The sequence below is a fragment of the Carcharodon carcharias genome, chromosome 5, assembly GCF_017639515.1.
Source record: "Carcharodon carcharias isolate sCarCar2 chromosome 5, sCarCar2.pri, whole genome shotgun sequence".
Lineage (NCBI taxonomy): Eukaryota > Metazoa > Chordata > Chondrichthyes > Lamniformes > Lamnidae > Carcharodon > Carcharodon carcharias.
The window spans coordinates 106,882,231-106,904,756 of NC_054471.1; the positions used below are offsets into that span (position 1 = coordinate 106,882,231).

The 22,526-nt window shown below is 43.4% G+C and overlaps 1 protein-coding gene across 1 annotated transcript in view; it reads left to right on the forward strand.

Annotated features, from left to right (window-relative positions):
* The window catches only part of LOC121277734 (potassium voltage-gated channel subfamily KQT member 5-like), a 351,643-nt gene extending 330,262 nt beyond the window's left edge, over nt 1–21,381 (forward strand). Inside the window, 9 exon segments of the mRNA XM_041187370.1 lie at nt 162–230; nt 232–257; nt 10,743–10,769; nt 11,666–11,722; nt 15,322–15,545; nt 16,131–16,236; nt 17,495–17,626; nt 19,953–20,079; nt 20,539–21,381. Of these exon segments, the coding sequence (XP_041043304.1) occupies nt 162–230; nt 232–257; nt 10,743–10,769; nt 11,666–11,722; nt 15,322–15,545; nt 16,131–16,236; nt 17,495–17,626; nt 19,953–20,079; nt 20,539–21,381 (1,611 nt within the window).
* Nucleotides 21,382–22,526: the final 1,145 nt, after the last annotated feature.

Genomic DNA, 22,526 nt, shown 5'->3' on the forward strand with positions numbered 1-22,526 from the left:
TCTCCACTCAGGCATGTATCAAGTGCTTTGATCATGAATGCGCCATTCACCTGGATCGTTTCTACTAACCTGCTTTTTCCATTTTGTTTTATTTCTCCCTTTCCTCTCCCTTCCGGCCTTGCTTGATTTCTTTTATATATATTAAAAAAATCTGCACGTAGTATGTGTGGCATAGCTATGCGGCTGATAAGAACTTGGTTTCCATAGCAACCTGGAAGCCACATTTTAAACGCTTTGCATATCTGCAGCCCTGCAAAGTAGGTGCAAAACTGGCAGCTGATGTTGACACTGTGTCTGTGTTTCGGATTTGAGATATTTCATGCAATTTGAAGTTATTTCCTTCCCCGTTCTTGAGAGGACCACCAGCTGTCAGATCATCCAGAGAAAGAATCCAGTTACTTTTACAAGATAAGAAATTTAGAGCAAAGTGTAGAAAAGCAACCTTTCAGATGTTTATATACTTTTGAACAAAGGTAGCTTTAGTGCTTTAAAACCTTAAAGTATGTATGAAAATAAAATCTGTTCTCAAAAATTCGAATTGATTTGCACCTGTCTGCATTTCACAGCTTCACATCAATTAGCCACTTTAACTTGGTTACTTGCATAGGCCATAACCCATGGTCCAATAAAATGCAAGCCATTATACCATAATAGGTATAATACACAGAGGCTGTTTGTGATCTAAGGTGCTGTATCTATCCTGGGAGTGTTTGACAGGTTAGTGTAAAGGGAGCTTTATTGTATATACAACCCGGGTTGTACCTGCCCTGGGAGTATTTGACAGGATAATGTAGAAAGAGCTTTACTGTGTTTCCAACCCATGTCATACCTGCACTGGGAGTGTTTGATGGAGACAGTATAGAGGGAACTTTACCCTGTATCTAACCTGGGCTGTGCCTGCTCTGGCAGTTTTTCTTTCTTTCATGGGATGTGAGCATCGCTGCTAGGGCCAGCATTTGTTGCTCATCTTTAATTGCCATTGAGAAGGTGGTGTGTGAGCCACCTACTTGAACTGCTGCAATCTCTATAGTGTAGGTACACCCACAGTGCTGTTAGGAAGGGAGCTCCAGTATTTTAATCCAGCAACAGTGAAGGAACAGCAATACCATGCCAAATCAGGATGGCATATATGTAGTATGTTCTAGCACCTGAGCATTTTGTTATACTGCTTTCTCTGCTGCCCTCTCTGTTGAGAGGTGTAAATAAAGTTGTTCAATAATGTTTGCCTGCTGTTGAGCATGTGTTAGTTTTACTCAATCCAATACCAAACAGTGTGCCTTGGAGGAGAACTTGCAGGTGGTGGTATTCCCATGTGCCTGCTACCCTTCTCCTTCTAGGTGGTAGTGGGTTTGGAAGGTGCTGCCAAAGGAACCTTGATGAGTTGCTGCAGTACATCTTGTAGATGGAACACACTGCTGCCACTATGAGTCAGTGGTGCAGGGATTGAATTTAAGGTGGTGGATTGGGTGCGGGTCAAACGGGCTGCTTTGGTCTGGATGATGTTGAACTTCTTGAGTGTTGTGGGAACCGCACTTATCCAGGCAAGTGGGAGTATTCCATCACACTCCTGACTTGTGCCTTGTAGATGGTGGACAGGCTTTGGGGAGTCAGGAGGTGAGTTACTCGCCACAGGATTCCTAACCTCTGACCTGTTCTTGTAGCCACAGTATTTATGTGGCTGGTTCAATTCAGTTTCTGGTCAATGGTAACCCCCAAGGATGTTGATGGTGGGAGATTCAGCAATGGTAATGCCATTGAATGTCAAGAGAGATAGTTAGATTCTCTCTTGTTGGAGATGGTCATTGCCTGGCACTTGTGTGGCGTGAATATCATTTGCCACTTATCAGCCCAAACCTGGATATTGTCCAGGTCTTGCTGCATTTCGACATGGACTGCTTCAATATCTGAGGAGTCGCAAATGATGCTAAACATTGCGAAATCATCAGTAAACATCCCACTTCTGACCTTATGATGGAAGGAAGGTCATTGATGAAGCAGCTGAAGATGGGTGGGCCTAGGACACCACTCTGAGGAACTCCTGCAATGATGTCCTGGAACTGAGATGACTGACCCCCAACAACCACAACCATCTTCGTTTGTGCTAGGCATGAGTCCAAGCAGTGGAGAGTTTCCCCCCTGTTTCCCATTGACTTCAGTTGTGCCTGGCTCCTTCATACCATAAATGCTGCCCTGATGTCACCTCACCTCTGGAATTCAGCTCTTTGGTCCATATTTGGACCTAGGCTATAATGAGGTCAGAAGCCCTGGTAGAACCCAAACTGAGCATCCGTGGGCAGGTTATTGCTAAGTAAGAAAAGCTTGATAGTACTGTCAATGACACCTTCCATCATTTTACTGATGATTGACAGGAGGCTACTGGGGCAATAATTGAGAGATTTTTTTTCAATCAGTGTGTTTTGAGTCTTTGGAACTCTCTTCCTCAAAAGGCAGTGGAAGTAGAGTCTTTGAATGTTTTTAGGGCAGAGCTAGATAGATTCTTGATTAACAAGGAACTGAAAGGTGTCACAACAGCAGACTACAGCTCCCAACTACCTATGGGAATATAGAACTTTTTTTTAACAAAGACCTATTTTTTAAAAGAAATACATGTAAAAACTGATCAAAAGATGGCTGATAATGTAAATTGACCACTTTCTGGAAAATTCCTATGTGGATTATACTGACAGTCCTGTCCTGGGAGAGCATGGAATGTCACACCTGAAGAGGTGTCAAGGCCTACTTCAAACATAAACACTTGAAAGAAGGTATGGGAAATGCAAAAGCCTGGACTTTAATCTCCTGTGGTTGTGAAGATAATGGAGACTGTTTCCTACCTCAACAGACATCCAAAAACCCATCTTTTTAAAAATTTATTTACGGAGTGTGGGCTTTGCTGACTAGGCAAGCATTTATTGCCCACCCCTAATTTCTCTTGAGAAGGTGGTAGTGATCTGCCTTCTTGAACTGCTGTAATCACTATGGTGTAGGTACACCCACAATGCTGTTAGGATCCAGGAATTTGACCTAGCGACAGTGAAGGAACAGCGATATATTTCCAAGTCAGGATGGTGAATGGCTTGAAGGGGAACTTCAGGTGGTGATGTTCCCATGCTGCCCTTGTCCTTCTAGATGGCAGTGCTCATGGATTTGTAAGGTGCTGCCTAAGGAGCCTTGGTGAGTTTCTGCAGTGCATCTTGTAAATGGTACACACTGCTGTCACTGCGTTGGTGTTGGTTTATATCTCAGAATGTGTAAAAAGTTCCGATATGAGTGCAAGACAGGACTAGTTTCCCTCCCAGGCATACACAAGAAAATGGGTTAAAAAGCTGGCTGCAGACCAATGTTGATGAGCAACAGAAACAAGAACAATCATCAGCCAGTCACTCCTGCAAAGACAAGCAGGTGATTTTTTTTCTCTCTCTCTCTTTTGCTGGGGGGCAAGTGTGTTCTAGCAGAAACCACAAGCAAAAAGGAGATAAGACAGCCTCTTCAGCTACCCTGCAGAACCAGGATTCCTTCACCTGCGACAAGCCAACAAGTGTCTCCAATAGATTGCAAACCTGCCAATGTCAGCTGTACTGAAATCACCCAACTTAATGGCTGCAATGTACCACCAACTATACCTCATGGACAAGCTAAGGACTGATTTGTATATTTTTAAACTTTTATTTGGACTCTTAAATTCTCATTTTTGGTTTGTGTATTTGTGTGTGTGTGTTGCATCATTGTATTATTTTTCCTCGGGTTTTAGTAAGTAATAAATTTAATCTTTCTTTGAGACAAGAAAGCCTGGTTCAATTGGCTTCTTATAAAAATTAAATGCATTTGGACTGGGAAAAAATATCTTGGGAAAGGATTTGTAAGCTAACCTTGTTGCAAGCAACCATGGGGGTTGAACAAAGAGGGGAGCCAGCTCATTCCTCCTCATCTGGGATCATAACAAAATTGGGGTCCTGTTCGCTTGTAACAAAATAGGGATCTCATCGGGGAATTTAACAAATTGGAGATCTCATCCAGGACCAGTCGTAACAAAGGTTATCGGGGGTAGGCAGGTATGTGGAATGGAGGTTACAATCAGGTCAGCCATGATCTTATTGAGTGGCAGAGCAGGCTCGAGGGGCCGTGTGACCTACTCCTGCTCCTAATTCGTATATTCATATGATTGGATTTGGCCTACTTATAATGAACAGAACATACTTGGGCAATTTTCCACATTTTCCACAAAATGTGAACTTGTCCACTTTGGCAGGAAGAATAGAAAATCAGTCTATTACGTGAATGAAGAGAGACTGCAGAATTCTGTGGTACAGAGAAAATTGGGTGTCTTGGTACCTGAATCACAAAAAGTTATTATGTAGGTACAGCAAGTGATCAGGAAGGCAAATGGAATGTTGGTGTTTACTGTAAAGGGAATTGACTATAAAAGTAGGGAAGTGTTGCTACAGATGTACAGGGCTTTAGTGAGACCACATCTGGAGTACACTGTACAGGTTTGATCTCCTTCCTTAAGAAAGGATATGATTACATCAGAAGCAGTTCAGAGAAGGTTCACTCGACTGATTCATGGGATGAAGGGGATGGGTTCTGGGGAAAGTTTGAGCAGGTTGGGCCTATACCCATTAGAGTTTAGAAGAATGAGAATCTTATTGAAACGTAAGATTCTGGGGGGACTAGACAGGATGGATAATGAGATTATGTTTCCCCTTGTGGAGGAGCCTAGAACTAAGGGACACAGATTAAAAATCAATCGTAACTTAAAAATTAGGTGTCTACCATTTAAGATTGAGATGAGGAGAATTATTTTTTCTTTGAGTTTCATTACTTTGGGGAATTATCTCCCCCAAGAGCAATGGAGGCTGGGTCATTGAACATATTCAGGGCTGAGTTAGATAAAAACAAAAAAACTGCGGATGCTGGAAATCCAAAACAAAAACAGAATTACCTGGAAAAACTCAGCAGGTCTGGCAGCATCAGAGGAGAAGAAAAGAGTTGACGTTTCGAGTCCTCATGACCCTTCGACAGAACTTGAGTTCGAGTCCAAGAAAGAGTTGAAATATAAGCTGGTTTAAGGTGTGTGTGTGGGGGGCGGAGAGAGAGAGAGAGAGAGAAGTGGAGGGGGGGTATGGTTGTAGGGACAAACAAACAGTGATAGAAGCAGATCATCAAAAGATGTCAACAACAATAGAACAAAAGAACACATAGGTGTTAAAGTTGGTGATATTATCTAAACGAATGTGCTAATTAAGAATGGATGGTAGGGGACTCAAAGTATAGCTCTAGTGGGGGTGGGGAGAGCATAAAATATTTTAAAATATTTAAAAATAATGGAAATAGGTGGGAAAAGAAAAATCTATATAATTTATTGGAAAAAAAAGGAAGGGGGAAACAGAAAGGGGGTGGGGATGGGGGAGGGAGCTCACAACCTAAAGTTGTTGAATTCAATATTCAGTCCGGAAGGCTGTAAAGTGCCTAGTCGGAAGATGAGGTGTTGCTCCTCCAGTTTGCATTGGGCTTCACTGGAGCAACGCAGCAAGCCAAGGACAGACATGTGGGCAAGAGAGCAGGGTGGAGTGTTAAAATGGCAAGCGACAGGGAGGTTTGGGTCATTCTTGCGGACAGACCACAGGTGTTCTGCAAAGCGGTCGCCCAGTTTACATTTGGTCTCTCCAATGTAGAGGAGACCACATTGGGAGCAACGAATGCAGTAGACTAAGTTGGGGGAAATGCAAGTGAAATGCTGCTTCACTTGAAAGGAGTATTTGGGCCCTTGGACGGTGAGGAGAGAGGAAGTGAAGGGGCAGGTGTTGCATCTTTTGCATGGGCATGGGGTGGTGCCATAGGAGGGGGTTGAGGAGTAGGGGGTGATGGAGGAGTGGACCAGGGTGTCCCGGAGGGAGCGATCCATACGGAATGCCGATAGGGGGGGTGAAGGGAAAATGTGTTTGGTGGTGGCATCATACTGGAGTTGGCGGAAATGGCGGAGGATGATCCTTTGAATGCGGAGGCTGGTGGGGTGATAAGTGAGGACAAGGGGGACCCCATCATGTTTCTGGGAGGGAGGAGAAGGCGTGAGGGCGGATGCGCGGGAGATGGGCCGGACACGGTTGAGGGCCCTGTCAACGACCGTGGGTGGAAAACTTCGGTTAAGGAAGAAGGAGGACATGTCAGAGGAACTGTTTTTGAAGGTGGCATCATCGGAACAGATGCGACGGAGGCGAAGGAACTGAGAGAATGGGATGGAGTCCTTACAGGAAGCTGGGTGTGAGGACCTGTAGTCGAGGTAGCTGTTGGAGTCGGTGGGTTTGTAATGGATATTGGTGGACAGTCTATCACCAGAGATTGAGACAGAGAGGTCAAGGAAGGGAAGGGAAGTGTCAGAGATGGACCAAGAGATCAAGAGAAGGTAAGAATCCAGAGGGAGGGGTCCAGGTGGAGGGAGAATATTGGAGATGGGTAAAAGGATCCGTTGAACTGGGAGATGACTCCTGCCCAAAGAAGTGAGCCCGGAGACGAAGACGGCGGAAGAAGAGTTCAGCATCATGCCGAGCCCAAAATTCATTGAGGTGAGGGCGTAAGGGTATGAAACTAAGTCCTTTGCTGAGCACTGAACGTTCAGCATCGGAGAGGGGAATGTCAGGGGGTATAGTGAATACATGGCTGGGGTTGGGATTGGAAGATGGGGTGGGGACGGAGGGATGGACAGGGGTGGAGGGTCCTAGATGGGTGTTGGTGTCGATGAGTTGTTGGAGCTTGTGTTCCTTAGCACTTGAGAGAAAGAGAAAAAGTTTCTTGTTGTGGCGTCAGATGAGCCGAAGAATAAAATGAAACTGGGGGCACGCGCAGTTTTGAAAAAGGGTACGGCGATGCTGCTGGAGGGAGAGGTCGAGTGTGTTCATATGGCGGCGCATGGCACTGAGTGTGGATTTCAGAATGTGACGGGAACAGCAGTCCGAGAAACGTTTTATGTCCCGGAGATACTGTAATCCTGTGTGGCTTCGAAACATGAGGGGTGGAATTTCAGTTGAAATCCACGTGGGGTAAGTCGGAGACGGAGACAGTCACTGAGAAAGGAGATATGGCTGTGAAAGCGGGTTTTAGTAAACACCTTGTCAAACACCAGGAGGGAAATGGAAAGCAATGAAGGTGAGCAAGGCAAAAGAGGGGAACGGAAATCTTGTCGCAGAAAAGAAGAGAACTTCTTCAAGGAGGTAGGCATTTCTTGAAGAGCAGTGGCAGTCAATTAAACACAGAGATAAAAACAAAAAAACTGCGGATGCTGGAAATCCAAAACAAAAACAGAATTACCTGGAAAAACTCAGCAGGTCTGGCAGCATCGGCGGAGAAGAAAAGAGTTGACGTTTCGAGTCCTCATGACCCTTCGACAGAACTTGAGTTTGAGTCCAAGAAAGAGTTGAAATATAAGCTGGTTTAAGGTGTGTGTGTGGGGGGCGGAGAGAGAGAGAGAGAGAGAGAAGTGGAGGGGGGATATGGTTGTAGGGACAAACAAGCAGTGATAGAAGCAGATCATCAGAAGATGTCAACAACAATAGAACAAAAGAGCACATAGGTGTTAAAGTTGGTGATATTATCTAAACGAATGTGCTAATTAAGAATGGATGGTAGGGGACTCAAGGTATAGCTCTAGTGGGGGTGGGGAGAGCATAAAAGATTTTAAAATATTTAAAAATAATGGAAATAGGTGGGAAAAGAAAAATCTATATAATTTATTAGAAAAAAAAAGGAAGGGGCAAACAGAAAGGGGGTTTTCCAGGTAATTCTGTTTTTAATACAGATTAAACCTCCCTATAGGCTGTCCTATCAAATACTTATTGGGGAGATGGTGGTCATAATGTGGGTTCCGAAGAAGAGTCATATTGGACTCAAAAGGTTAACTCTGTTTCTCTCTCCACAGCAATGGAGGCTGGGTCATTGAACATATTCAGGGCTGAGTTAGATAAAAACAAAAAAACTGCGGATGCTGGAAATCCAAAACAAAAACAGAATTACCTGGAAAAACTCAGCAGGTCTGGCAGCATCGGCGGAGAAGAAAAGAGTTGACGTTTCAAGTCCTCATGACCCTTCGACAGAACTTGAGTTCAAGTCCAAGAAAGATTTGAAATATAAGCTGGTTTAAGGTGTGTGTGTGGGGGGCGGAGAGAGAGAGAGAGAGAGAGAAGTGGAGGGGGGTGTGGTTGTAGGGACAAGCAAGCAGTGAAAGGAGCAGATAATCAAAAGATGTCACAGACAGAAGAACAAAGAGGTGTTGAAGGTGGTGATATTATCTAAATGAATGTGCTAATTAAGAATGGATGGTAGGGCACTCAAGGTACAGCTCTAGTGGGGGTGGAGTGGAAAGGCTAACAGGGCATAAAAGATATTGATTTAAAAATAATGGGAATAGGTGGGAAAAGAAAAATCTATATAAATTATTGGAAAAAACAAAAGGAAGGGGGAAGAAACAGAAAGGGGGTGGGGATGGAGGAGGGAGTTCAAGATCTAAAGTTGTTGAATTCAATATTCAGTCCGGAAGGCTGTAAAGTGTCTAATGGGAAGATGAGGTGTTGTTCCTCCAGTTTGCATTGGGCTTCACTGGAGCAATGCAGCAAGCCAAGGACAGACATGTGAGCAAGAGAGCAGGGTGGAGTGTTAAAATGGCAAGCGACAGGGAGGTTTGGGTCTTTCTTGCGGACAGACCACAGGTATTCTGCAAAGCGGTTGCCCAGTTTACATTTGGTCTCTCCAATGTAGAGGAGACCACATTGAGAGCAATGAATGCAGTAGACTAAGTTAGGGGAAATGCAAGCGAAATGCTGCTTCACTTGAAAGGTGTGTTTGGGTCCTTGGACGGTGAGGAGAGAGGAAGTGAAGGGGCAGGTGTTGCATCTTTTGCATGGGCATGGGGTGGTGCCATAGGTGGGGATTGAGGAGTTTATGGAGTTTATGCTCATTGTGAAGATGGGACTTTTAAATGAATTTTATTAATTAATTGAATTTAAATTCTATCAGTTGCCATGGTGGGATTTGAACACATGTCCCCAGGGCATTAGCCTGGGCCTCTGCATTACTAGTTCAATGACATTACCACCAATATAAAAACAGAATGTGCTGGAAAAAACCCAGCAGGCCTGGCAGCATCTGTGGAGAGAGAAACAGAGTTAACCTTTTGAGTCCAATATGACTCTTCTTCGGAACCCACATTATGACCACCATCTCCCCAATAAGTATTTGATAGGACAGCCTATAGGGAGGTTTAATCTGTATCTAACTCATGCTGTCTTTGCCCTGTGAGTGTTTGATGGTTCAGTGTAGAGGAAGCTTTACTCTGTATCTATCCCATGCTGCAACCTGCCCTGGGAATGTTTGGTAGGACAGTGTAGAGGGAATTTTACTCTGTATCTAACTTGTGCTGTGTTTAATGGGGTGGTGTAGAGGGAGCTTTGCTCTGTATTTAACTCATGTAGCAACTGCCCTGGGAGTGTTTATGAGACAGGATAGAGGGAGCTTTAATCTGTATCTAATCCGTGCTGTATCTGCCCTGTGAGTTTTAATTGGAAAGTATAGAAGGAACTTTACTCTGTATCTAACCAAAGCTGTAACTCGACTGTGATTGTTTAATGGGATAATGATTGTCTCCATAAATCCAGCCTGTGATCCCAGCCTTTCTCTCTGCTCTGACAGTTTTATATGAATGAAATTAGCCTTTTGAAGAGTAAAAGATTAAAATATCATGACACAATCATGCAAATCTCAGTAGCATTAGACGAGGGACAGAATGCAACTGGATCCTAAACAAAAACAAAAACAGAATTACCTGGAAAAACTCAGCAAGTCTGGCAGCATCGGCGGAGAAGAAAAGAGTTGACGTTTCGAGTCCTCATGACCCTTCGACAGAACGTTCTGTCGAAGGGTCATGAGGACTCGAAACATCAACTCTTTTCTTCTCCGCTGATGCTGCCAGACCTGCTGAGTTTTTCCAGGTAATTCTGTTTTTGTTTTTGTTTTGGATTTCCAGCATCCGCAGTTTTTTTGTTTTTATCTCTATTATTATTATTGCAGATATCACATCTGCTCTTTCTCTTTGATTTTCCTCTCTCTAAATGTGCTTAAGATAATTGAAGGTGGTTGCCCTAAAGCAATTGGAGGGGAGGGATCATAGAAAGAGGAGCAAACACACACACCCAGAAGGAGTCACACACTGAGGGAGGAGGAGTGGTGAGCAGGCTGGGAGAGGAGGGCAGGGGGATTTCACATATACACACACACACACACACATACAGGGAGAGCAAGGGGGAAGGAAGGAAAGCAGGTGGGGGAGGGATAGGGGTGAGGAAAAGTAAAATAGGAGGGAATGGGAGGGGGAGCAGAGTCAGTGCAGTGGGGCTGTGTCCTCTTTTAGCATAGTTTCATCCACCTCCCCAAGAGTGAAGGATCATGGTACACCACCTACCTGCCCTTGTGTTAGCCAGCAATCCTCCTGGTGTGGAGCAGCTGTCCAGCTTGCTTTGGATAGCACTCAGTTGCTGTGTTTATTCCTGCCTCTCTGCTTTGCTCTTTTTAATATCTGTGCAATTAGATAATCCTTCCTAGCTTGATGCTTGGTGCTGTACTTTGTGTGAATTAGGGAATGACTGCTATTTATAATGAGGTGAAATGTGCGTACAATTATTTAATCATTGATCATTTATTTTGATGACCAATACTTTCTGTCTGACTCTGTTTCCTTTCACCAACTAACACTGAAGAAAAGACCAAGGAGAAACTTTCAGCAGGTTTGTTCACTCCCCTTTCTTCCCAATAGTACAAACTGTGCAAAAATCCACTGTTGATAATCAGATTCTCAGCTCCTTAAATCTCACTACAAACCAGCACAGGGAATTCCTGATTTAAATGATTGTCACTGATGGGGAATATGACTTGGAAAATATTTTTCATATTTAGAATATTTTAAAAATATGGGTAATTCTGCTTCTGCTTTCCACATTCCTCTTCTTTCTAAAACCTGCAAGCTTTCTTTAAAGTCACAGATTTGTCCATGGAACTAATTCACTGCAGGGATGTAGAAGGACTTGGTGTCACTGGGACTATACCCCGAGGGCAGGACTTGATCTAATTATACCCTCTGGTGAAGCCCTAACTCCCTGGGGCAACACTGAAAGAAGAAGGAGCAATATTGCCTCATCCAGTGATTTACAGGCACAAGTGTCATAGCATCCAGCATAGTTTCAACCAATGGGAGCAGCACGGTGGGCCCTCTAATCCCAGTTGTTTTCAATCACTGTGCCTCTCTTGACCATCTGACCAATGAGGCACATTGTGCAATGTAACATCTCATGGTTACTTGCTGAGTCCCATTTTCGGTACAGGATCCTTTCATTGTTGATCCAAATTATCCAGTCAAAAGCTCCTGACTACACCTCCAGTAAGAGTTGAAGTGTTGACTAGAAATTAATCGCTGGAGGTCACATAGAAAAGATCAGCCAAACTGTGGTACAACCTCCTAGGCTCATATCTGTGAGAGAAGCTTCCACCCAGGTATGCTCTGTACATGAACCATAGTAAGAGGTTGCTCTCAGATTTTATCACTCAAGCTGTTGGAGTTACTAATTTCTGTAGGTTTGCATTGATCAGTGTTTAAAATGCTGCTCTATCTCCCCTCACTTCCTAGTAAGCTTTTTAATAATAAACAGAAGCTCTTCAGGATATACACCTCCAGGAAATATAGGTATTCAGCATCTGCTCTCATGGTCTTTGGGAATGTCACTAACAGCAGTTGCATGGTCAGTTATTCCGTCCTCTCCTCCTTAAGGGCTTTCACACAGAGTTTCCTGGTCCTTTAACCAATTCTAGTATTATTTCCAATGTTTGTTTTTGCTTCCCTTCCTTTCTTTCACCCCATTGTTTTTCTTGGTGCCTGCAGATATTGACTAAACTCGGACAGACCCCTGGTCACTGTTGTTTCTTAGCATGGTCCTTGGTGCTCGCAATCTCTTCAATGCAGTGTTCGACAAGAAGCTCCCCCAGTTATTGAATGATGCTCCATAAGATTGTTATAATATTAAATTAATTCCAGCCATGCCATAAAAGTGATTGACCCAGATTTTGCAGTAGGAGAAACGATGATGCTCTTCGATATTAAAGTGTAAATCTGACAGAAACTTCCAGCGACCGCATACGTGCAGTCAAATACGGAAATCAGGAGGTTGGTGACTAAGTTGTCCTGCTCCTCTGGAAGCTTCAGCATAATAATATCTCACTGCAATTCTTGGCATCGAAATACATGCAACAGTGTGAAGTTGCTGCACTTGCAAGATAGATACCCATGAAGCTTGCCAGAAAAAGTTGTTTCTTGTCCATTTCAGTGTCAGTGAAATTTTAATGGTGTGATAAGTCTTAATTACTGCCAAACAACCTTGCTGGCAACAAAAATTAACATTTACAAGTGTGGAGACTTATTCCTCCAGATTCTAATTATTGTTGAAGATTTTTTAAAAACTCTTTGTCTCCTCTCTCTCTCAATCCCATTTTCTTATCCCTTTATTTTGTTTTCTGTACATGATTTGGTATTAAATTACCCATTCTAACCAACACTTCCTGGTTCAGACTCTGCGCTGTTCAGTAATGATTCTTCAACCAGACTGGTTAAGGAGATACTGTTGCTTGCCCTGTTCATACAGATCCCAGATCTCTGTAGAAAATGCTATGACAAAATAGTTCTCTAAACATGGCAAGTTCCAGTGCAAATCCCCACAGGAAAATCTGCAAGTGAGTCAAGTGTAATGAACAGCTAGCACCACTCGTCGTTCATTCACCATTGACCACAAAATCTGGGTCATTATGTAAGAATAGTATCTCACTGGGAGCTGTTCAATAACTGTAGGGGATGTTCCCCAAGAATATCAATGGATTACACCATTGGCTGCAGAAAGAGAGCACAAGAGTTTAGCTGCACAGATCAATCTAACATTTGTGCATTTTGCATGTTCACAACAAGTTGCATTCGGCATGAAATGCACTGGATTTTATCATCAGATTCCCTTTCACTGTTCATGTTTGAAGCTTTCTAAGCAGACAGATTAAGAATGTAGCAGAAAAAACGCTCAACTTATCTGTAAACACTCATCAGATCATCATCAAACATTGTGCAATGCTTACTCAATTCCCCTTTAAATGCTGTCCCAGACTCTGTTTGACTCATCTTTGCAAAAAAAATTTGCTTTTTCTAATAGTCTTGAAAACATTCACCTAATGTCCCCCTTGAATTTCCAGTACTCATTCTCACTCTGAACCCCATTGAAGCTGTTGGTCGATCTCCTCTTTCCAATCAACTGGGAGGAGACATTTCTAAGGCTGAACTATTGAAGTGCTTTAATGCAGAATTAACCTGCTTCCTTTCTACCATGTCTCACGATGTGATTGGAAATCTTACTGTTAGTAGTAGTTTACATTTAGCCGAAGTTTCATTGGATGCTGTATGATCACGTTTTAGATGAGGAATTAACTAAACAGCATCTCTCCACTTCATCTCCTTGTTCCATCCTTTACTCTATCGTTCTGTTCCTCCTTTACCCTGGGTCCTCCTGTTCCCTCCTTTACACTGTCTCTCTGTTACCTCTTTTACTCTGTCTCTCTGTTCCCGCCTTTACTTTGTCTCTCTGTTCCCTCCTTTACTCTGCCTCTCTGTTCCCCCCTTTACTCTGCCTATCTGTTCCCCCCATTACCCTGTGCCTCTCTGTTCCCTCCTTTACTCTGTCTCTCTGTTCCCTCTTTTATCTGTCCCTCTGTTCCCTCCTTTACTCTGCCTCTCTGTTCCCTCCTTTACTGTCTCTCTGTTCCCTCCTTTACTCTGTGTCCCTCATTTCCCTCCTTTGCCCAGCATCTCTCTACTCCCTCCTTTACTCTGTCTCTCTATTCTCTGTTTTAATCTAGGTTTCTCTGTTCCATCCTTTACTCTGCACCTTTCTGTTCCCTCCATTCCTCTAGGTGTCCCTGTTCCCTCCTTTACTCTGTCTCTCTATTCCCTCCCTTCCTCTAGGTCTCTCTGTTCCCTCCTTTACTCTGCATCTCTCTGTTCCCTCCTTTACTCTGCGTCTCTCTGTTCCCTGCTTTACTCTGTGTGTCTCTCTGTTCCCTCCTTTACTCTGTCTCTCCATTCTCCCCATACTCTGGGTCTCTCTGTTCCCCGTTACTCTGTCCCTCCTTTACTCTGCATCTCTCTATTCCTTCCATTACTCTGTCTCTCTGTGTTCCCTCCATTAATCTGCATCTCTCTGTTCCCTCCTTTACCCTGTGTCCCTTTGTTCCCTCCTTTACTCTGTGTTTCTTTGTTCTCTCCTTTCTCTCTGTTCCCTCACTTACTCTGTGTCTCTCTGCTCCTTCCTTTACTCTGTGTCCTTCTGTTCCTTCCTTTACTCTCTCGCTCTGATCCCTCCTTTACTCTGCATCTCTCTGTTCCCTCCTTTGCTCTGCATCTCTCTGCTCCTTCCTTTACTCTCTCTCTGTTCCTTTCTTTGCCCCACATCTCTCTGTTCCCTCCTTTACTCTGTCTCTCTGTTCCCTCCCTTCCTCTAGGTCTCTCTGTTCCCTCCTTAACTCTGCATCTCTCTGTCCCTTTCTTTACTCTGGTTCTCTCTGCTCCCTCCTTTACCCTGCGTGTCGGTTCCCTCCTTTACCCTGTGTCTCTCTGTTCCCTCCTTTACTGTCTCTCTCTCTCTCCCTCCTTTGCCCTGCATCTCTCTGTTCCCTCCTTTATTCTCTCTCTCTGATCCCTCCTTTACTCTGCATCTCTCTGTTCCCTCCTTTGCTCTGCATCTCTCTTCTCTCCTTTGCCCTGCATCTCTCTGTTCCCTCCTTTACTCTGTGTCTCTCTGTTCTCTCCTTTATTCTGGGTCTATTTGCTCCCTCCTTTACTCTGTGTCTTTCTGTTCCCTCCTTTACTCTTTGTTTCTCTGTTCCCTCCTTTACTCTGCATCTCTCTATTCCCTCCGTTACTCTGTCTCTCTGTGTTCCCTCCATTAATCTGCATCTTTATCTTCATTCCTTTATTTTATCTCTCTTTCTCTCCTTTACCCTGTGTCCCTCTGTTCCCTCCTTTACTGTGTTTCTCTGTTCCCTCCTTTACTCTGCATCTCTAGTCCCTCACTTAACTGGATTCTACTTCCTTCCTTTCTCTCTATAATGAAAAACTTCGCTGAGTGTTGAATAGGAATAAATGGGGAAGTGTTACATTGCCAGCAGTGAGTGACCATGGCTCAGGGATTGATGTGATCTGGTGAGTTTCAAGTATAGAAATAATATTCCTTCTGTTTCTTTTTTTCTGTTTAGCCACAAATTAAGTTTTAGGGAGCGTGTCCGAATGACCAGCCCCAGGGGTCAAGGTGTAAAGGGCAGACAGGCCTCGCTAGCGACTGACCGCCGGTCACCCGGCAATGATCAAACCACAGAACGCAGTCCCAGCAAGGTGCAGAAGAGCTGGAGCTTCAACGATCGGACTCGATTCCGACCTTCGCTCCGTTATAAGAGCTGTCAGTCGCGGGGAGCCTCAGACGGTGAGAGACACTCCAGAGCCATGGCCTGTGCTCTTCCCAGACTTTCCCAACTCGGGTCGCAAATAGTGCTGGCCTGCTGGCTTTGTTACAGGCAGGATCTCTGAGACACTCCATCAGATCATGGACCATTGTGGGAGGAGGATGGTAGAGGGAGGGTTGTGGGGTGGGAGGGTTATGATGGTGAAAGTGAACACACAGGGGAGAGGTCCCAGTAATCTCATCGGAAGTGTCTGTGGGGCAGGTGCTAGGAATGTCTGAGACCAATTTGCCATCAGTTGTGACATTCCACAGACCCCACCACCCATCACACAAGCTTGGATATTTGGAGGTGACCCTGTGACCTGTAAGTTAATCCCATGATCTGGGGAAGGTGACACTGTGATCTAGCATCCGACCTCACTGGGAGACTCATCACTTACACTGAACTTTGTAAAGGATGGAATTCACCCAGTGAAAGGTCTATCTTTGATTATTAAGTTAGCAAAGAGAATTAAAATAGTTTCAACCTGAGGAACTTGCGTCCCCAATTCATCCTTCCAGATTTTACAATGACAAATAAACAAACTTTTTGTTCAATTCTTGCAGATGCTGCTGTGGGTACAGATGAAGGTTTTGATGAGAGAGGAGGTCACTGTGAGTTCTCCATAGAGGAACTCACGCCGGTGCTCAAGACTGTGATCAGGGCTATCAGGTGAAGTCTGACAGGAGACTTCTTTGCTCTTTCGAATGAGTTTCTAAAAAATTCTTTCATGGCATGTGGATGTCGCTGGCAAGGCCAGCATTTGTTTCTCATCCCTCTTGAACTGAGTGTTTGCTAGGCCACTTCAGAGGGCAGTTAAGGGTCAATCACATTGCTGTGGGTCTAGAGTTAAATGTAGGCCAGACCAGTCAAGTGAGGATATCCCTAAAGGGCACTAGTGAACCAGATGGGTTTATACAACAATCAATGATAACTGTTGTGATCACCATTACCAAGACTAGCTTTATAATCGAGAGTTGTTAACAGAATTCAAATTCCAATAGCTGCTGTGGTGGGATTTGAACTCATGTCCCCAAAGTATTAGTCTGGGTCTCAGGATTACCAGTCCAGTGATGTTACCTCCACACCACTGTCTCCTCAATAAAGTAGTGTGCTGGGATTGGGAGATGCTGGGATTCTAAAAGGACTGACTAATATGAACCATGACAAGCTGTTTCACCTTGTCAAAATGATAGAACCAGCGGTCTGTGCTTAAAGGAGGATAGATTCAAAACTAATCTGGGGGAACAATATTTTGGTGAGTACGTGGTTAAACCATGGAACAAGATCCATATGGGAGACTGTGAAAGCAGTTGGTATTTATTCATTCCACTGCAAACTAAATTTCTTTCAGAAAATACATTTTGGAATACAATATGTGAGTGATTTGAGACATGACATGGTGAGTGTAGCATGTTTGGGAAGAACTAGTGATTTGGACCTCTGGTTCCCAAAGCTTTCAATCATTGGGGTTTTGCTCATCTCACATCTGCATCTGTTGTAGACTAATTGATAGAGGTTGATTGTTGTATGGCGTGAACTATAGGATAGGAGAAGATGAATTGGATAAACCTTGGTCTTTTTCCATCTGTTCCAAATTCCTATATAGCTTTCCCTTATTGTGTTCCTGTCCAGGGTGGTTCTGTGTTAAGGTGCAAGATTGTTTGGTTTGCCATACTACGTAATGAAAACAAGTAACTCAGTTCTCCTTCAGTAGTAAATCATAGTTTAAAGTGTTGCTGTATCAGTTTCAGTTTTACATGACGATGGAAGGTGAATCCAGTCAGTGAGATTGTGAATCCTGGCCCCTGCTTGGGAACTGATCCAAGGCATCAGCATCTGGGGGAAAATAATTCCACTTTAATAGCTGATTGCCCAATCTTACAGCAGGAAAGCTGACAACTGATGCAATTCCTCTGACATATTCCAGGATTGTAAAGTTTCACGTTGCAAAGAAAAAGTTCAAAGAGACTCTACGTCCGTACGATGTGAAGGATGTGATTGAGCAATATTCTGCTGGACACTTGGACATGCTCTGTAGGATCAAGAGCTTGCAGTCACGGTGAGTGTGGACACTAGGACCTGCTCGGGATGATTAGGGAGTCTGCAGGTCACTTAACTTGACATTGACATCTGGAAAATGCTGAAATCTCCTAAAATCGTGATAACAGGTCACAGTAAAACACAATAGGATCAGGCTGAGTCAGCATGGTTTTATAAAAGGGAAATCATGTTTGACCAGTCAAATGAGTTTCTAAGAGTATGTAACTAGCATTGAAGCTAAAGGGTAATTAGTGAATGTAGTATATTTGGATTTTCAAAAGGCATTCAAGGTGCCACAACAAAGATTGTTACATAAAATAAGGGCTCATAGGATTGAGAGTAAAATATTACCATGAATGGAGGATTGGGAAAGGACAGAAAATGGAGAGTAGGAATAAGCAGCTCATTTTCAGGTTGGCAGGGTGTTACTGGCGACATACCATAGGGATCAGTATTTGGGCCTGAGCTATTTACAATGACTTAGATGAGGGGATGGCTAAGTTTACTGAAGATACAAAGGTGGGAATGTAAGCTATGAGGAAGACACAGGGGCCTGAAATTTCCAGGCCTGTGGTGTTATGAGACAGCCTTTGGTAAAGCTGAGTTATTTAAAAATTCCAGAGGGAAACTTTAAACAACTGTCATAACCTATATTTTTAAGTGATTATGTTTGAGCTGAAACTCTAAATTCAAGAATCAGACCACCAGTTCTCGAGAGGTTTTATACTAAAGTAAATTAAACATTTTATTAAGTTACAGCACATTAAACACATATACATGGCTACAAACATATCATAGCTTTTAGCAAATTCCTAAACTAATCTCCATTAAGGCAACAGCAACCCATAGACTTAACCAGACACCAGGCAAAATATTTTCACCTGACAAATTCAAAATGAAGTTCCTTTCACTTTGGTTCCTGTGGAGACAGTTGTAGGTTTATAGCTACTTTGATCTTACATTGCCTCTGCTTTGCACTTACAAACTGCTGAAGTTATACCTAGCACATCTCATTGAATGTAAATTCTCATCGTATCACCAGCCTCATTGAACTCCACCTCTTCCAACAATAAAACCTCTTTTATAGTACCAATTTTATTAGTAATATAAACATATGCTTGGTCTCTGCTAGCTCAGTACCAGATTTCACTCACCTTCTTGAATGCTCTATTCAAAAAATGTAAATGCACTCTACCTCTCTTACACCTTAAAAATTGTACACATCAAAGCACCTTGACCAGCTGGCTTGAATCCAATTAAGACAGACCCACAGACTAAACCTCTATTTTAAAAGAAAAATATTTTCCAATAATATGTTATACATTAATAGCTTCATGACAAGTGGAGACAGGTTGGGAGGTGGGAGAGGTCTGGGAAATAGCGGGAATCCCCATTAAGATGGCTCCATGACACCATCCCTACTCTGGTCGCGTTTCCCAGGGGCAGCCAGCCAGCAGAATTGACAGCTCACTCCATGGAGCCAGATAGCCAATAGCTTCATTTAAGACCCCAGTCAAAAGCTATTATGCCTTGCCAGTGTAACATTCCTTCAGCAGCGCAAATCTCTCCCAGTGGGGTTGCCAGCCATCCAGTTACTCTGAGCCCTCTTATTGGGCCTCCCACATTGTGATGCTGTCTGCTCTCCTTATCAGAGCCCAGCTATCTCTCCAGTTATACAAAGATCAGCTTTGTGACCTGATTTTATGTCAGAATCAATAAGCTGATCCCAAACAGCCTGCCCAATTTGAATAGCTCACTTCCTATCCTCTTATTTTCACTGTGTTCCTTCCATTCCCTCTCGTTCCAGAAATGCATCTAATTGTGTTTCACCCCCATTTACTGTGAACTAGAAAAGTCTGTCACTCCTTGCGTTCTCAAAGGTCCAAGTCTAGGGTGCTGAGTACTAGGCCTAAGAGAATGGTGCAGTTCTGGGTTTAGACTACTCAGTTCCATTCATTAACACTGTTGAATCTCCTTCTGTAGTCATAATGGGCCAAGCATCTATGGACTTCACACTCCCAGTGTAACTCACTGTGATTTAGACGAAGACCCAAACACAGTGGGTACTGATCTACACTGAAGTACCTAAATGACCCAATGACCATTAGTGAGATCAGTACTGGAGTGATGATAGAGGGAACTGTGGCTTCGGATTTTTGGACCCCTGTGTTTACAGATTTCAGCCCATGTAAGATCTGGTTTCCTGATGAGTGTCTTCTTAGTGCCCCATCATTAGAAGGTGTCTTAACAGTCACTTAATCTAGTTGCAATCAGCCTCTGTGAAAGAATAATTTCTCAATGTATTCACAAAAATTCCCTGAATTTCTTTATTTTGTTCAATGTAGTGTGGATCATATGCTTGGAAAAGGACAGCTCACAACAGACAAGCGATCACGTGAGAAAGTCCCACCAGGTATTAATGTCACTGATGATCTCAGCATGATGGGACGGCTGGTAAAAGTTGAAAAACAGGTAACAGCAACGACCATTTGGAAATTATTCCATTCAGTTCCAAATGAGCTACTCTTCCTAATGATAAGGAAGAACACAATCAAAATAATAGCTCTGTAATTACAGACATCATTTGTTTTGTCCGGGATGGGCTGGGTGTCCCAGTTTCTAATCTGGGTGTTTGGCGGTTAATCCATTGATTGTCCCAGCTTCTAATCTGGGTGTTTGGCGGTTAATTCATCGATTGTCCCAGCTTCTAATCTGGGTGTTTGGCGGTTAATCCATCGATTGTCCCAGCTTCTAGTCTGGGTGTTTGGCGGTTAATCCATCGATTGTCCCAGGTTCTAATCTGGGCATTTGGAGGTTAATCCATTGATTGTCCCAGTCTCTAATCTGGGTCAGGCGTCACATTGTGAACGTTATGAAATTAGCTTGGGCAGTTTGATACTGGCAATGAGATGGTGACATTTATTTTCACAGGTACAGTCCATTGAATCGAAGCTCGACTGCCTTCTGGAAATCTACAGACAGTGTCTGCAAAAAGGCTCTGTCTCAGCACTGACACTCGCCTCACTACAGATGCCTGTGTTTGAGTTTGATCAGACATCTGATTACCAAAGTCCTGTAGATGGGCCTGGCTCAGCACAGTTTAGTGGCTGCATGTCGAGATCTACAAGTACTAGGGGATTACAGCAGATCCTATCACCAAATGATCCAAATGCTCCCTCTTGTTGCACCGTCAGCCCAGTCATGCATGCTCAGGTTACTCCAAGAAGTGACAGTGATGGACCTACAATGTCCGCAGTAAATCAAATGGTTCAGTCTACCAAGATGGCCGTGCCAACACGACAGCTGTCATCCTTTCAGGACATCTGCCGGGCAAGGCCTCTCCAGATCATTCCTGTCACCGCAGAGAGGATTGGTTCTGATGCCATCTCCTGCCCTATTACTGGTCAAGTGGCAGAAGCTAACCTCATCCAGGAGACACCATGGAGGAGAAGCCAGAGTGCGGAAAATGAATCCTTGATCAATGTTTGCTCACCGATGGAAAAAACCTTAGAACACTCACTGTCTGTGCAAAATCTGATCCAATCCACACACAAACTGAGGGTGCCGTTCACTGGCAGCGACCACAAGATGAGTAACGAGCACTGCCCTGACTTGACAGACTCACAACTTTTGGTAAGAGATCAGGAGATTGGCACAGAGATGCTCAAAGCCACCATCTCACTGGGGGCTGGTGTAGTCAGAACCCCCCAGCACATTGGGCGAACTGAGGAGCCAACAGGCCCCTTGAGCCTGTCTCACGTTCGACTAAAATGACAACGTAAGAAGCTTTCCTTTCAAATATTGCTTCAGTTCCTGAAATGCATCAGTAATGGGCCGTCTCTTAAGGATGAGACAAATCATGAAACTTTCAAACCAGAAAGGCACTTGTAGGAGCAGTTATGATCTAGTTGCATGAAAAGTGCATGTTAAATTAGAAATGATCTCAGTTTAAAATGTTATGAGTAAAACAGCTTGATTCTGCTGATATAGCAGGAATTATTCTTGTAAGAAATGTGCACAGAAATTATTTGAGGATATACCAGAGTACATGTATTCAGGAGTCTGAACAAATTAAAACTACTGTTATTTACAGCACGCGTGCAGTAAAGTTGCATCTCCAGGCCACTGTGCCAATTGTAAAACCCTATTATTTTATCCAGGTGATGGTTCCTGTTTACATCAGAAATATTCTTCAGCTACCTGTGAGGTACAAAGATCAGTGTGTCAGTTACAAGGCAAACACATTCATCTCCTTTCAAAATTGTTTATAGAATATTCACCCCCATTTTGAAAGTTTATTTCTGTATATTTTGGTGAACTGCTGATAACTGATTTTTTTAAAAGCTGCATTCTAGTTTCAGGGTTGTTCTGAGAAACCTTTCCTTTGGTGAGAAAAGTATGAGAACAATCTGTGTGATGGAAGGTAATAGAGTAACCGGAACTGGAAGTCTGAATGTGCTGCAGGGTGCAAAGTGAATTGAATAATCTGCTCCTTTGGCAAAGATGCAATTTTTGACGAGCTGTATTCCAATAAAGTGAAATCTTGATGCATCATTAAAACAATGAACACTTACTGTAGAATGCTTTGTATAGCATTTTGTTAATCTATGAGATACAGACATTTGTACTGATTAGTTGTATGATATCATGTTGAACAGCAGTCTAGCTGGTGGATCCAGATGCTGCCTTGAAGCACAATTTTCTGCACAATTGATCACATTGTAGAAACATAGAATTTTACAGTACACAAGGAGCACTTGGCCCATCATGCCTTTGCGAGAGCTATCCAATTAGTCCCACTCTCCCTACTTTTCTTAGCTCTGTAAATGATTTCCCTTCAAGTATTTGTCCAACTCCCTTAAGAAAGATACTGTCGAATCTCCTTGCATCACCCTTTCAGTCAGTGCATTCCAGTTCAT